The 16,658-nt window shown below is 42.5% G+C and overlaps 1 protein-coding gene across 1 annotated transcript in view; it reads right to left on the bottom strand.

Moving 5' to 3' along the window:
- PCSK5 (proprotein convertase subtilisin/kexin type 5) overlaps positions 1 to 16,658 on the bottom strand; it is a 441,582-nt gene that overhangs the window by 22,746 nt on the left and 402,178 nt on the right. The window contains exons 29-34 of the mRNA XM_090274186.1: positions 15,040 to 15,123; positions 13,207 to 13,402; positions 8,731 to 8,948; positions 7,543 to 7,779; positions 4,435 to 4,665; positions 738 to 915 (exon numbers count right to left, since the gene is read on the bottom strand). Of these exons, the coding sequence (XP_090130312.1) occupies positions 738 to 915; positions 4,435 to 4,665; positions 7,543 to 7,779; positions 8,731 to 8,948; positions 13,207 to 13,402; positions 15,040 to 15,123 (1,144 nt within the window). The remainder of the gene's footprint in view (positions 1 to 737; positions 916 to 4,434; positions 4,666 to 7,542; positions 7,780 to 8,730; positions 8,949 to 13,206; positions 13,403 to 15,039; positions 15,124 to 16,658) is intronic.

Here is a 16,658-nt window from a genome sequence, read left to right as displayed (position 1 = left end):
GAGCAAAAGGCCTGTAATAAATTTTTCTCTTTGCTGGGGATGCCTGGTGGTAAAAACGGGATGACCCAGTCAAATCGTCTTCCAAATATGTTTGTCAGTGGACCTGATAAATACAGCAATAGTTTTTCTTAGCAGAAAAATAAGAGTTCTTATTTGTGAATTGCATTTAGAAGGATACACCCGTGTGTTTAGGTTGCCTATGATAACTAAACCTTAATTTGTGGGTTTAGGGGGTATGGCAGGTTAGAGAATTAGTGGAGAGTTAAATGGAGATTTTTAACTGAAATTATTCCTTTTGTGAAAGCAGTGCTTCACACACATTGCTAGACTTCACATGTTAAATGTGATCTGAACAAATCCGAAGAGAAAAAAACCTATATTCGTCGTCTTGGATTTCTCTAAGGGAAGAATGCTTCACCTCTTCCTTGTGATTGCTTGTAGCCTTTGAATTATTAGTGAAGTTTGGCATGTGAGTCTGATTTGACAATCTGACTCTGTGTTGTCTCATGGGGTCCCTGGCCTCTCCTGTTTCCTTTTCCATTACTCTGAACTGGTGGAAATCCTTTAGAGACTTAGGTCTGGGTTGTACTCTCACATTAGTCCCTTACTGGCAGTGAGACTTCAATCTGGTTGTATAAGTGTTCTGAGATTAGCTTCCTCATCTGTGAAACGGATTTGCTAATAATGTGATCTGGGTTATGGGATTCAATGAGGAAAAAGTATATTGAGCAACTTACCCTTCCCTGCACTGGGGCAGGCACTCCTTTCCCAGCTGGAACCAGCCTGGTTGGCAGGAGAGGCATTGCATACTGTGTCTCCCTTCACATGTCCTGCAGGAGCTATGGCAGGCGGCACACCGGTAGCTGTCCTCCTCAGCATAGTAGCCCTCGGGGCAGTCCTGCACGCACGTCGTGTCTGCCAAGGGAGGAAGAGTGTCTTGGTATCAAATATGACACATCTCCCAAACCTCCTCTATGTCCCCCCCTCACCCCCCATGGGGGAAAGGGAATGCAAGAGGAATGAGGCAGTGTCCCTGAGGGCTGATGGATATTTTGGGGAGCTAAGTTGAATATCGAAGAAATAGAATCCACCATAAGGCCATTAGAAGGTGAGAGAAAACAGAGGTGGACTGGCTGTGTTGGGCAGGACAGAAGCCAGTCTGTAAAAATGAGCCTGAGGATGTATGGGGCCTCCTAGGAGAGGGCGTGCATTTAAGGCAGGGGCCGAGTCAAGGATCCATTGAAGAAAGTAGAAAGTGTAATGACAGCTTCCCACAATTTCAACTTTCTAGTCTTGAATATATTGCCTCCAGTACATATCAGTCCATAGTGTGCTGTACTGTCTGCACACTATGGCTCTTGAACTTTAAGATGAAATAAAATTAAAACTTCAATTCCTCAGTTGCATGAACACAGACATAAAGCATTTCTTTCATGACAGAAAGTTCTGTTAGACAGTGAGACTCTGTTTTGCCTATGTATTTAACAGTTAAAACCTTAAATCCTCTGCTCTGTACAGAGAGTAAATTGGAGTTGAATTGTTCAGCCCCACATGACCCATGTCCTTCCTCCACCAATCCTCGTGGAGCCACTGATTCTTGTCTTTTCTTCTTCCTTAACAACATTTAGGGGTGGAAATTGAGAGTGGTTTAATTAGAAAGCAAAAAACAGAGATTTGCTGGCTTTACAGTTTAGCACGCAGTTCTTAAGGGCAACTTCTTCCACCTTCAGCTTAATCTCACTGAATGGAAGTCAGGCTCTCCTGCATTTTTAGTGTTAGCCACTGGTCAAGTCTAGACCAGCCCATAAGCCAGTCAGCATTAAGTACAGGCACTGGTGGAAAAGCTAAATCACATTAGAGCTGCTGTGGACTCAACCTCTGTGCTGGGAAACTCTCTGAGCTGCTCAAGGGCAGGGCCATGTTATTCTTTTCCAGCACTTAGCTCAGGGCCAGGTCCCCATTCAGTGTCTGTTTGGTGGCTGTTTTGTTAAAGATGGATATTGACAAAGGTTCATTGTCCAGCTGATGTATCTGGTTACCTAGGGGGAAGCCTTAATCCCTTAAAGACGAAATACCTCTGTATTTGTTTCCTACTGCTGTTGTAAAATATTACCACAAACTTAATGGCTTAAAACAGTACGATTGTATTATCTTACAGTTCTGGAGGTCATATTTCTAAAATGGGTGCACAGAGCTATGTTCCTTGTAGAGGCTCTGGAGGAGAATCTTTCTTCACCTTTTCCAGCTTCTAGAAGCCACCTGCTCTCTTTGGATTATGGCCCCTTCCTCCATCTTCAGAGTCACAACATAGCATCTTCTGTTGCTCTCTTTGTTCCTCTGCTCTGATGTCACATAACCTTGAACTACTGACTTTGACAGTCCTGCCCCCCTTTTATACAGATGCTTGTGATAATTCAGGATAATCCTCCCAAATCAAGACTGTTAGTTCCATCATATCTACAAAATCATTTTTGCCATGTTAGGTAATGTGTTCCCAGGATGTGGGGATTCGGATGTGCACATTTTTAGGGAGTTAGTGTTGTTTGGGGAGGTTTAATATTGTTCAGTCTACCATAACCTCTGGAGGAATTATCTAGTTTATACGTAACCTGACCCTAGAGAGGGTAGTGGTGAGGGATAGGGTAGAGAATATGAGAAGATCAGGCCTGAGCATATCCTATACCCAGTCCTTGGGGGACTGTGTGCCAGATTACACAGTGTGTACTGTGTTATACCTTAGCACTGAAGTCTCAGTTCTAGTCTGATTTGTATCCCTAGTTTAAGGGAAGACCACCTTGTATTGGTAATATGTCTTTCTGTCTGCGTGAAGGCACCCGAGGTGATCACTGGTAACACTCTAAGTTGAGCATTATTAGAAAAGAGGGTCTTGGTGGTTGGGATGATACAAAGATCTGGAACATTCTTAGGAAGCAGTAACTTCTGGGAAGAAAGTTCACTGAGATTTGTTTAAGTGGAGCTAAGACGGATGGTTAGAGAAAACTGCTGTCTTGGAGTGTTTTCTGTTGGGAGGTGATCAGGAATGATATGAGGATAGCTATCCTTGTGTCTTAGCTGGGGAATGGTTCCCTTGCCTATAACATCTCAACAAGAAGAGGAAAAGTTGTTACGTATTTCTACTCTGACTGTCTTGCTTCTCAGGTCTGCTCTGTGGGGTTGAGGAAATGAACTCTAACACTTTCCAGGTCTTCAGCATATTTGTCTCTTTCTTCTGTCTTTCCTACACCCTCTACTGCTCCTTCTTTCAGTTGAGTCGAGTTTTGTTTCATTTCTTTCTCCGTGGAAACCTGAGGACATTGCCTCACATTAGCAATAACCTTCATAGCTGACCTGGTGGAGGAGACCAACCCTAGACTGTGACATACTTTGTTCAAAAAGATTTATTAATCAACAGATGCTAAATCAAGGGAATTTTTTTTTTATCCTCACCCAAGGATGATTTTTCATTCCTTTTAGAGATCGAGAAAGTGAGAGAGAGAGCGAAACATTGATGTGAGAGAGAAACATTGATCGGTTGCCTCCTGTACATGCCCAGACCAAGGATTGAACCCGTGATCTAGGCATATGCCCTGACTGGGAATTGAACTCACAATCTTTCGGACACAGGGTGACGCTCCAACCAACTGAGCCACACCAGCCGGGGCAAGGGGAAATTTTGATGAGGAGCTGAATATCTGTGTGTTTCGAAAGTGTCTCTTCACAGACTGCTTTTTTAATCATGAGAGAAAACAGCGACTACAAAGTGGAGAAATTGGACAGCGCCCTGAACAGATGACCAGAATTAACATCACCAAAGAGAGGCACGTGAACATCGTGTGTCTTCAGAAGGACACAGCATCACCTGTGCAGTATTCCTCTGTGGACATGTGTCAGATTAAAGGAGGCCACAGAGACATGGCATCTAAATGCCATGACTAGACTCGACCGTTTCTAAAGGGGAATGAATACAATTATAATATGGATGGTATATTGAAGTATTATATAAATGTTAAATTACTGGAATTGACAACTATGCTGCAGTTATGTAATAAAGCACCCCTATTCTTAGGAAATAAATGCATACTAAAGTATTTGTGGGAAAGTGGCCATGATGTATATAATACATCTTCAAATGATTCAGAGAAACTTTATTGTGAATTATGTATAGATATACATTGAGAGAGAGAATGAGCACAGGAAAATTATAACGCAAATGGGGTAAAAGATTAACAGAGGATGAGGTGGGTAAAGGGCATATGTGTGGTGTTCTTGAACTATGTCAGTTTTCCATCTTTTCTGTAGGTTTGAAACTTTCTCAGTCACAAAGTAAAAAGTTAAAAAGAAGGGTACAGATATCTACTGGGCGCCAAACATTACGAAAGGTAGTTTCCGAGATAGAGGGAAAGACAAAGCCCGCCTCAGAGGAAGGTGACTCACTGAGAAGGAGGCTGTGCCTCAGGCAGGTGTGACACTGGTCCTTGGAGGGCCCCGAGCAGCGGAAGCACTTAGGGTGGCAGGGCTTGCATCCCAGAGCCTCTGCATCCCAGTACTCGGAGAGGGCACATTCCTTGTGAGGCACGCAATCCCCATGATTGTTGAGCCTCAGGCCTTCCTGACAGGTGGTGCAGGTCCCAGATGCTGAGCAGGTCTGGCAGGACCTGGGGCAATCTGTGGGTGGGGTGGGGGCAGCAGACAGAGAGTGAGAGTGGGCCAGGGCGCCCCACTAGGGAATCAGTTCCCCTGGAGAGTGTAGTCACATTGCCTTCCTCCTCTCTTCCAGAGATTTCCAGAGCTCTCTGCCAGCGGTGTGGAGCCATGAGTTGGATACAGCTCTTGGGCTGTAGGTTGAGCATTCTTATTGCAAAATGAGAAAAATTGGCTGTTTCATATTCTCTGTAATAATTACAGAGCCGCTTTCTGCAACAGCCACCTCAGAAATATTAGTAAGACTCACTGTAATTACCCAACCTGCAACAAAGTAATAATAAGCAATTCTGCAACAGAATTATAACACACTGGTTTGTGGGGTTTTCATCAGTATATTGCAATAATTCTTATTCTGTGATCCTCCAGTGATGTCTGAAAATACCTTGAGCTTATCACTAACATGGATACATATTGTAATTACCTGTTGACAAAAAGGCCTCTTTGATATTCATTTATGAAGGCACAGTGCCTAGGAGAGGGCCTGGCATATAGCAGGCACTCAGTAAATATTTGTTAGACAAATGCAATAAGAACTGTTTATTCCCATCTTGGGGTTTTAACAGTTGCTGTTTCCTCTGCCTATGATTCTTACCTCCCAGATATATGTATGCTTTACGGCCTCCATTTATCAATGGTACCTCCCAGGGCACTTTCTCTCTAATTTCAACTGCATTCTGCCCGACTTCATGCCCCCCTTCCCTGCCTATTTTCTCTTTTTTATTTATCTTGTTTAGAGTCTGCCTTCCCCAAAAGTATATAAATACCAAGAGGACGGGACTCTGTTTGCATTGTTCCCTGCTGTTCCCCAGGCCTGAAGAGCACATGGCACATAGCAGACCCCCGACAAGCACTCACTGTTTGAATAAACACACAGTGTTATCATGGTGATTATCATCATCTCATTTTATCTTTCTCAGCAAATTGAGGCTGGAGGTTCAGTCACTTGGCTGGAAAAGAGCGGGGTCAGGAGTTGAACCCAGGACCTTAACAAGAGCTCCTGCCATTTCTGCCCTACTGCTTTGGAAAAGGTGTGGGAATCTTAAAGGTGTCTATGCTGTCTCATAGGGAATAATTTGGGGTGATCAGAATGGACCCCAAGTTCTTGCAGTTCTTAGAGGAGATCCTGCTTGGAAACTGCTTGGTTCCAAATGCTTCTTGATACCTACCCAAATCTTAATTTTCAAGTCAGGTCTTTTGTTTCTTCTCTCTGGAAAGTCAAGTGGTCACCCTGTTTCTTCTAGTGCCAGCTTCCCTCAGCCTCCCTTTGGACTGGTGGAAGGTGCAGTAGTATTGCAGGGAGAGACCTCCAGTCAGTTTCCAACAGCAGAGCTAGTCTGAGTGAGCCAGGGCATCTGTATTTTTAAAAAGCTCCCCAGTTGATACCAATGGGCAAACAGGGATGAGAACCAGAGGCCATTTTCAATGAGAAAATAAGCTCAGGTAAATGAAGTACAGTAAGTACTCTTGAGACCTGTGAAGTTCTCTGTATGGCATAAAAATGCCAGAGGAAGGCCCAAAGTGGATCTCCAGTTCCTGCCCTACTACAGGCAAGATGGCACTACAGACCTTTGGTGGAGTTTCTACACTTCTCGGGGGAGCTGATCTCCCCGCTCAACAACCTGCCTCCCATGCTCACTTCCTCCCCTCTGCTACAGGGCACAGCCGCCCATCTTCAAGTCCATGTTCTTGGTGGGACAGTGACACTAAAGAGTGTACATAAACACACAAAGGTCTATCCCAATCATAAGACTGAGCAGAAAGCCTTCAGGGGTAAGATATATCTTTACCTCCTACAAAAAACATTTCCCTGGGTATCTTCTTGGATGTGAGTGGCCCAAGGTATTTCCTGCTGTGTGTGTTTACCCTCAAGCTCTCGCTATATTTACAGGGCCACCTCTGGATATGGATTTTGTGTTTACTTGGAGGCAACTCTGAGGGCTAAATCACCACTGTCTGCCTCATGGGAGTGTATCCTGTGACTATAGTTAGCAATACTGTATTGTACATTCGAAAATTGCTAAAGGAGTCGGTGTTAAATGTTCTTACAAAAAAAAAAAAAGTCATCATTTCTCAATACATACATATATCAGATTATCACATTGTACACCTTAAACTTACACAATGTTATATGTCAATTACATCTTAATAAAACTGGGGGGAGAGTTCCTTTCCCCAGAATGCCTCTATCATTTATTTGAGAATTCTTCTAGTAATGGGCAATTTATTAAAAATTCAGTACTCTAAAAAGTAATAAGAGGCAAAGAATTCATGCTTAGTCAAAACATAAGAAGGCATAAATAATAGCAGACTCTTTCTTGAATGTGTAGGAATTGAAGTGCTGAGTGGGAGATTGATTAGGGGACCCAGGCCAGGAGGAGCTAGGGGTGATGCCGAGGGACGTGGGGGGAGCTTTAAGGAGGCAAATGATGAAGGGAGATGAGAGGCACCAAGAAAATCATCTGTGGCTCAGCTCTCTTTATGCTGCTATAAACTTTTGATGGCCTAAAGTTTTTAAGAAAAAATTTTCATTTTGGGTCACTTTTGAGGATTCCTCATCTCTGGAAAATCTTCACGTAAGAATCCTTTTTGATCAGCCACTGTTGTGACAAGAGTCACCATGATTCATTGCTGATAAAAGTTATATGATCAAAGCTATGAATGATCCACTTAAAGAAGAAAGATAAACTAGAGCAGATTTAAAGTATGAGGGAAAGGGGTGGGACAGTTCTGGGGCTGGAACTGTGCAAACCCCGGATCCTGTTTCCTCTCGGTGGAAACCCATAATCCCACTAGGCTCCCTGGGATTCCACGCTCGGTCATGTGCCCCTAAGTCTTTACCTTTGCAATCCTTAGTCTCTTTTTCATAGTAAGTTCCTTCTGGACACTTGTCCAAACACTGCCCGTCATAGAAAACGAAGGCTGACTGAGCACAGGTTTCACAGTTGTCAGCTGAGGGGCCACTGCACTCTAGACAGTCTTCATGGCAGGGAAGGCACTGGCGCGCGTCCGGGTAGAAGTGGGGGGGACAGGACTGATGGCACGTGTCCTTGTATAGGAAGGATTCAGGCCTGCACTCTGGGGGAAGGGGAAACAGCAGTTATTCCCAGGGGGACAGGAGAAAGGAATTCATTCCTTCCACAGTGGCCAGCCCATCCCCAGCCATTTTGGCTCATTTCACCTGTGCGTCCATTTGCCCCATCTCCACCCAGCCAGGGCACATCTGTGCCCCCACAGCCCTGCCTTTGGATTGGAGACCACATATGGAGGCCCATTTAGATGATGCAGGGTTTACATCTTGAAATGATCTGTCCCTTGGAAGTACAAAAGATTATAGTGCTGTGGCAGAGGAGTGATGACTGAGAGCTGGAGGTATTGTTCCGAAAACCTGGAAAGCTTAACAGACTTTTCAAGATGTATTGAGCAGCTCAGGCCTTACTTAATACAAAAAGCAGTTTAGGAACTCTTGAGTTAATTATTTATTTACCGATAGTATAGACCAGTGAAATATACATGGTTAATCAGTATGAAGAATGCACTGTGGGTTTGTGTTCATTCTCTTTATTTTGAGAAATCACTTTTGTTTATGCAAAGATAATTCTTTGGATAGGATAACACCAATTAAATGAGTCTGTCTTACTCTGAAGAGGAAACTAGCTTTCGTTGAGAGGTAATTCCAGGGAAAATATTCTTAGCCAGAGTACTATTCTTAGAGTTAAGAATACTGTACAGTACAGTCACAGGATTCACCTGGGACAGTGCTTGGCATACCCTAAGTAATCAGTACATAGGTGTGGAAGAAATCATACAAAAGGTGCTCTTGTCTGTCTAAACATGCAGGATCCATACTGGAAAGGCGTTATCTCATGCTCACTCTCCTCAGTTACGTGTACAGAAGTAGATAAATTTCAGTAAAGGTAGGGAGACTGGTTCCCCCAGTTCTGCTTGGACACCCAGCCCTCAGATAGTTGGCCCCTAGCTGGGGTGGCTTGGCAGAGCCACGCTTTCCCCTGAGGTGCTCCCAGGTACCTTTGCATGTTTTCTCATGGATGCACTCCTGACACATCTCTGGGCAATGCTTGCACACCCCTTCCACCGCCACATGCCTCTCAGAGCAGGTTTTCTGACACATTCCTTGGTCCAGGACAAGGCTTCCTTCACAGGAGTGGCAGTTGGTGGCATTTCCTTCACATGTTTTGCAAGGGGAGCTACAGTGTTTACATATGCCATCTTCTGCATAGAAGCCCCTGTTGGGAGAAGAGAGAGCAACCAGGGAAGCCTCCCAAGTAAGAAAATGATTCATACCTGGTGGCACAGAACTTAGGACTGAAAACAAAAGACTACTGTTCTTGTCGATCAAAATGAACCTATCAGATTTCCTGAGGAAGTATGGTAAAAAATCAATTCTGGAAAAATAAAATAAAAGGGATACATATCATCCTTGTGAATTTGGTTTGCTTGAAAACAACTTTGGTTAATTTGTGTAAACCTTAGTCATCTTCTGATTTCTCTAGTTTTATCTCCTAATTTTTATTTATTTTCTTTTTTCTATGTTAGAGTAGAAAATGCTTTTTATTCAATTTAATACATTTTAAAATAAAAATTTAACACATTCAAAAAATTACTTTGAAAAGGCTCAAAAAATTTAATGTCCTATAAAATTGGAAGCACTTCTGTTTTGTGTGTGAGTGTGTGTGTGTTTTTGCTTTTGGATGTTCTCAGCCAACCTCTGATGGCTTTTTCAGAAACACAAAGCATTTGCACACAGCATCAAATATTTGGAGCACTGCTATTGGAGTATATATTGTGTGATTGACTTCCAGGTGGAATCTGATGTCTGTATACATTGTACCTCTGAGTAATTTAACTGTCACACCATAGAAATCACTCACTGGTGTGTGAACACAGTAAATATGAAAAATCCCAACCCTCTCAAATATATTTGGGAGATGAGGGAAATATAGACAATGTTTCTTTGAAGGGAAATGCTGAAGGGAAGAGCTGGAACTTAGAGAAGTTGTAAAATCATAAACCAGTTTAGAGACTGGTCTTCTGAAGTTCTAGGTACCTCTTCCAATTGTTTTCTATATTATCCTTCTATTAATCAGCTATCAGCCTCATAGTGCTGTGTAACAAAACAGCCTGAACTCCTTGTCACTCATATATCTGTAGGCTGAGCTTGCACTCAAAGAGGCATATATGACCATACAGGAAGAACTCAGGCATGCACTCTGGGGGAAGGAGGCTTGACTCCAAGCTGCACACTGGGTGCAGGTCTTTACTTCCCTTGATCCTCCTTGGCACATGGGACTAGTGGGATATGTTCTTCTCTTAGCCTTGACAGAAGCAAAGAAGGGCAAATTCAACAAGGCAAACACATTTAAAGCTTCAGCTTCTCTTCTGCTAACATCCCATTGACTAAAGCAAGTTAAATAACCCAGCCCAAAGTCAAGGGTAAGGGAGTCCATTCTGCCTGTCATGGCAGTTGCTGCAAAGTTATAGGCAGAGGGCATAGAAATAGGGAGGAGTGAATTGCAGCAAATAATTCAATCTATTAGAGTTCTCTTTGAATCCTAAACCCAATAAAGGGCCTATAAAGCATCTTTACTTGATGTTTTAATTAATTAATTCTCTCATTCATATCCATTTAATCATTCTTTCATTAATTTCTTGCATTTATTTAGTAAACAAAACTATCTTGAATGTGTCAGAAAGAAATAGGATAGCAGTGAAGAAAAGTCACATTTCTAATGTGGTTTCAAGAAAGAAAAATCAGAGAAAAGCAGTTTAGGTTGAAGACGGGGAAGTAAATAGTGTTGAGATTAAAGCTAAGACCAGGCTTCCTTACACATTTGGACCATGATGGAGAACACTGGAAGAACAAAGACAGTGCTGCCTTGTTCAACCAAGTCAATCTCTTAAAAGTGAATTTGACAAGACAGTGTATTTGACAAGAAATGTATTATATGTTCACCAAGAGTTTGATTGAATTTGAGAAATTGGAAATTAAGGGAATTTAGTGCATTTTTAAACATACCACATCTTCTTCTTGAATGAGAATGTGGTAGATTCCCTATTTTTATGTGTGAAGTGAAGAACTTGGCCTCACGCAAAGAGAGATCCTGGCCTGTCTTCCTAGGTAATGTCTAAACTCTTGGAATTTCCCAAGTGGCTAGAATGGCCTTGTTATTCATTGTGGGCCCCTCCAACCACGCCTGAGAGTTGATGCTAACAAAATTAGTTGGGGGTGGGGCTGGCCACGCCCTCTAGATTTAGGGTGAGGCCCCGCCTAGCCAGGAGGACCAACCTCCATTTAGAGGTTGGGGACTTTGAGCCACATGATATTTCTCCTGACTTCTGGGGAATTTTTTTTTTTAAGTATATTTTATTGATTATGTTGTTACAGTAGTTTCATTTTTTTCCCCTTTGCTCCCCTCTGCCCAGTACCCTCATTCCCTCCAGCAATCCCACCCCCCTTAGTTCATGTCCGTGGGTCATGCATATAAGTTCTTTACCTCTGGGGAATTTTTCATGCTAGGTCTGATCAAGGTCTCTCAAGAATTATTTCTGGACACTGACAATGACCAATTCTACATAGAATTTGAGAAGATGCAGCACAAAGAAACCTTCAGATTTTTGTTATAAGGGCATCAGTGGAAGTTGGGTGACATGCTAAACACAAAGGCATGGATTCAAGCAAAAAAGAAAAAAAGACCCTATTGAAGATTACTGCTAACTCAAAAACACATGAATCTCAGGAACTTGTCAGGGGCAGGCAGATGCCAACGTGAGAAAGTGTTCCTCAGGGAGCTGCTTTGTTAAAATCAGCCTTCTCCATACAGACCTGCTCAGTGAGTTGTCCTCCTGTCTTCTCCCTGCATTCGCAAAATGTATTTGTGAATGCTTTATTTCACTGTTATTTTTATTTAAGAAGATAGATGTTTCTTTTTAGAAGAAATGGCCACCTGTACTAAAATGCTACATTTAAAGTACTTTATGTTGAAGTCTTTTGGCTCAGATAAATATATATGTAATGCAAAAGCTGTATGGTTCTGGAGCTTTGTCTATATTTCAGGCACCCTAGACAGTGACAGCATTTAAAGGAAGACTGCTTTTCTTCTACCAGAGCTTCACATCTGTTCATGTTTGGTGACTATAGGTACACTTTAGGTTCTGTGTTGTCCTTTAAACAATCACCATAATGATGTATGTTACTACTTACATTTTTTTCTTTCATGAATATATACTATATTTGAAAATGCAGTGGCTACTAATGCTGACTTATAAATAATTCTGAATACCTGGATGCCATTTCATTGCAGGCGGTGTTCCTGTTATACATCTTATTGCTGTTTTAGGAGGATTGTACCCAAAAGGGCGATTTCTCAGAAATAGTAACAACTTGAAAATACTATGCTATAGAAAAGACGAGTCACAAAAGATCACATTTTGTAGTGTTCGATTTATATGAAATGTTGAAGAATAGGCAAACCTCTAGAGATAGAAAGTAAATTTGTGATTGCTTAGGGCTAGGGAAATTGGGAGTAACTGCTAAAAGGGTACAGAGTTTCTTCTCTTTTGGAATGATGGAAATATTTAAAAATCAATTATGGTGATGATCGTACAACTGAATAAGTATACGAAACACCATTGAATTGCATACATTATTTGGTGAATTGTGTGGCATATGAATTATATCTCAATAAAGCTGTTATTGAAAAAGAAAAAGGAACCCCAGTTGGATGAGAATGTGGCATCACGCAGTGGTGAAACATGGGCTAAAGAGATTTGGGTTGAAATCCTGACCATGACACATATTAGTTGTGTGATATTGGCCATACTTATCCCTTTCCTAATCTGTAAAATGGGGTGGGGGTGGGGAATAACAGTATCTGGATAAGAAGATTCATGTGAGGATTAATGGATCATACACTTGAAGTGCTTTGTGCATGCTTAGACATCACAAGCACTCAACAAGCAGCTGTTTTTAAATGGCTTCTTTGGCCTTGGAATTTCTTAGCCCTCTGTGTATTTAAGCTCTGAGAAGTATGACAGTAATTGATGTAAACTTCCCCTACTGAATTGGGGGACTTTCGCTGGCTCAGACTTCCTTCATTTGATCTTAATGTAGCTTCCAAAATCAATTGTTACACACCTAGTAGGTGCTAAATATATATCAGTAGAATTGACTTGCATACGATTGGCTTCTACACTAAATTGGAAGCTTCTTGAGGGTAAGTATCATATCATGACTTATATTTGAACCCTACAGGGTCTATCTCAGTAACGGATCCAAACAGGTCATTAGGAAATAGGTGCTGTTTTTATCATCAAGTTCTTTTAATCAGCAGGCAAATGAAATTTCTAATTCCTTAAAATAGATTTTGTTGGCTGCCTCCCCAAACCCACTTCTCGTCTCCCTCTCCAGTCGTCCTGGAGGTCAGGGTTTCCAAATCACTGCAGGAGAATGAACACCAGCCAGGAGCGAAAGGGAAGGAAACTTACCCAGGGCAGTTGGTGTGGCACCGGCCTTGGTGGAGGAAGAGAGGGTATTCCACCTGAGTCCGGCACTGTTCGCAAAGATCGGCTCCAGAGCAAGAGGCACAGTCCTCTGTACAGTTCTCACAGCTGCCACTGCTTGCTGAGGGCCACATGCCCTGGGGGCAGGAGGGGACGCAGGCCTGAGCCAACAGATATGTGCCTAGAAACCCAGGAAAGAAGTCAGGTCAGGCGGTCGTCACGTGTCTGCTTTACCAGCACATACATCCATGCAGAGAACTGATGCTCACAGCAGCTTTTATAACTGCTCCAAAGACCCGAGTATTTCAGGGTTAACAAAATATGTATTAATGATGCTAAGTCTTGCAGGATGAGTTAAATCTCTAGAAAGGAAATTGACAACAAGAGGCTTTTGCCCTGTTTCTTTTACTTTCCTACTGGTATTGGTGTGGGTCACTTTGGGGCTTCCCTTTGCCTAGTTGATCATTCTGTTAACACCTGCACCTGTCTTCCTGGTGTAAGACAGTTTATACACATCAGCTTAGTGGAGTCTATTCGGCTCCCCGAAATCTGTCTCGTTAGAACCTAACATAGCAACTCTTTCACCCAACAGATGGTTTGTTTGTTTTTTGTTTGTTTATTATTGATTGATTTGAGAGAGAGAGGGAGGAAAAGTGGGGGGAGAGAGAGAGTGAAACATCGATTTGTTGTTCCACTTATTTATGTATTCATTGGTTGATTCTTGAATGTGCCCTGACTGGGATTGAACCTGCAAACTTGGTGTATCAGGATGACGCTCTAACCAACTGAGCTACCTGGCCAGGGCAGTCCATCTATTTTTTTAATTAAAAAAATTAAATAGCACCATTATTAAAGAAAACCATTTAAAAATCACCCTCAACTCCAACATTTCCAGATAATTTCTTCAATTTGTGTATGTAAACTTTTGTATTTTGTAGGAGTAGAATTATGGCACGCCTGTCATTTTAAATTCTGTTGTTTTTGCATCCCATCTCACTGTTAACCATTGTACATTCCAGCATAATGATCCCTTTAATGGGAGCATGACATTCTTAATTCTTAATGTTAATGTACCATATGAAGAAAATATCTCCTTAATTCAGGGAAGTTGTTATTTTTGCTGTATTATTTTTGATAGATGACAAAGGAATTAATTGGTTAAGATGTTATGTATTACTCTTGTGTTTTTGCTCCTCTAAATTCAGTACCAGAGATGAAGAAAGAAATGACAGGTAGACTACTTATCCCGACCTAAATTCTCTGCTTTAAGTTCTCTTGTTTCAGTCTAATGCACTCTAGAAGAGCAGGGGAGCCCTGGCTGGAGTGGCTCAGTGGATTGAGTGCCGGCCTGCACACCAGAGGGTCGTCAGTTCAATTCCCAGTCAGGGCACATGCCTGGGTTGTGCGGTGAGCAAGAGACAACCACACATTGATGGTTCTCTCCCTTTCTTTCCCCCTCTCTTCCCCTCTCTCTAAAAATAAATAAATTAAAAAAAATATAAGAAAAGAAAAGAGCAGTTAAACCTCTTGAAATACCAAGTACCCAGATACCCTAACAAATTCTGTGGCCACAGCAATTGCTAACTTCACCATGCTTTTGGATAAGAAGCATTTCCTTTTTGTTTTGGTCCTCTGGAAGCCAGTTTTTACTATAGGTTAGTGTTTGGGCCCTGTGTTGCTCCAGAGCAGCTGCTGTGATAGGAACATGTGATTGGACTAGACCAAGTCTCGCAAACCCCTTACTTAAAGATGCTAATATATGTGTGTTACAACGCATTGGCTTGGCCACTGTCGCCTCCGGTCACGCTCCACACTAACCTTTTGGACATGAGGTGCACAGGGTTGCAGATCCATTGCAGGTTTTACAAGAAGAATGACAAGGCTCGTGTTTTCTGAAAACATCTGTGTAGGGAAAGAAACAAGAAGTCAGTCTCCTTTGAACAGGTTCATAGTTTACAGTTTTGGAAAAGATCACATGGGTTATCCCATCTCCTTTCCTGCCCAAAAGAGAAGGCCTTCACTTTTGCATTAGCTAAATGTTGGCCCCAGGCCTTGGCCTACTCTGTGCACTTCATTTGTTTTTTCTCTTACTCCTTCATTGACAATTGATTTTCAAGACTTTCTTTGCGAACTTCTAGGGACAGGATAGCTTCCAGTACTAAGGTGATATCTGAACGAACAAATATTACTTCTTTCACATCTTAAAAACGTGTGGGAGTGAGTGTATGCTTGTGTTGATGCACACATGAACAAGTTTTTGAGTCAACGGTAATCACTTATTTCCCCATGATTCTTAGATAGCCATTTCTCTTCACTCCAAGGTGATAACTGAGAATTCATTGTGTTTTTCATGAAAAACTAATTTTTTTAAAACCAGATTTCATGATTGGTCAATGTTTAGGTCTCTGTGTTCTTCAGAATAGCCATGGTGGAACACGACCCAAATTTATCTCACCTTAAATTTGGCCCGAATTGTTAAACATCACCAAAATGGAGGCGCCAGTGAGCTTTCTGGTTGGTCAGGTAATAAGCAGGCCAACCTGGGAAACATAGAGCTGTTTCCCTCTCTCCCTCCAAGGGCATTCGGTGGGCAGGCTTTCCAAGGAAGTCAGCAACACCATGGGACAGTTTCAGAGACACACGTAGTAGCCTCAGTGACATCACTCAGACAGTACACATCATGGTAGTAACTACATTTCAGGGCTAATTTCCCCTGACACGGGACAATTAGAAAAGGAAGTTCTAGCTCAGAATGTGTGATGTGAATGACCCTGACCCTCAGTCAGCTGCTGTGTTGGCATCTCGTTCCCCTTGTTTCCCTCCCTCCCTCCCTCCCTTTCTTCCTCCCTCTTGCCTTACAGCTCCTTTCTTTTCTTTCTGAGCCAGTCTGGCAGCGCTGGCTCTCTAGTCACACCTGCTTTCAGATCCCAGCTGTGCTGCTTAGGTGGAGTAACCACGGATACGGTAATTAACGTCTCAGAGTCCTATTTTTCCATGTCTCTAAAATGAGAGAGAGCGATTCTTCGCTCATAGGACTGTGGTGAAGACCCAATGAGAGAATGTGCGTAAAGCGTGCACATTGCAGGTCGTAAACGGTAGTACCTTCTGCCTCCGTGCTCCTCTCCCCTAATTTCCTTATTTGTTATCATTCCAATGCATTTCTGAAGCTTTTGTTTTAATTTTCCTCTCTTTCTTCTGTTCTGTACCTGGCATGGCACCAGGAGGCATGGCTTGGTTTCCCTGCCGGCGCTCCTGGTTAACTAGCTGGTGAGCCTTGTGCATTGAAAACTAGATTCAGAGGTGGGTGGGTGGCAATGGCGTTAGATATAGAGGTATTCGTGATTGTCTACGCGGCAGCCGTTTTCTTAGTTTGGAGAGAAGAAGTTGTCCTGGTTTTCTAGCAGACTGACAGACTGATGCAATCTCCCTGGGGAGAC

This window comes from Furipterus horrens, unplaced genomic scaffold, assembly GCF_987537825.1.
Source record: "Furipterus horrens unplaced genomic scaffold, mFurHor1.1.pri manual_scaffold_4, whole genome shotgun sequence".
NCBI classification, from domain to species: Eukaryota; Metazoa; Chordata; class Mammalia; order Chiroptera; family Furipteridae; genus Furipterus; species Furipterus horrens.
Note: the sequence above shows the minus strand (reverse complement) of the source record. Positions and strands in the feature narration are given on the sequence as shown.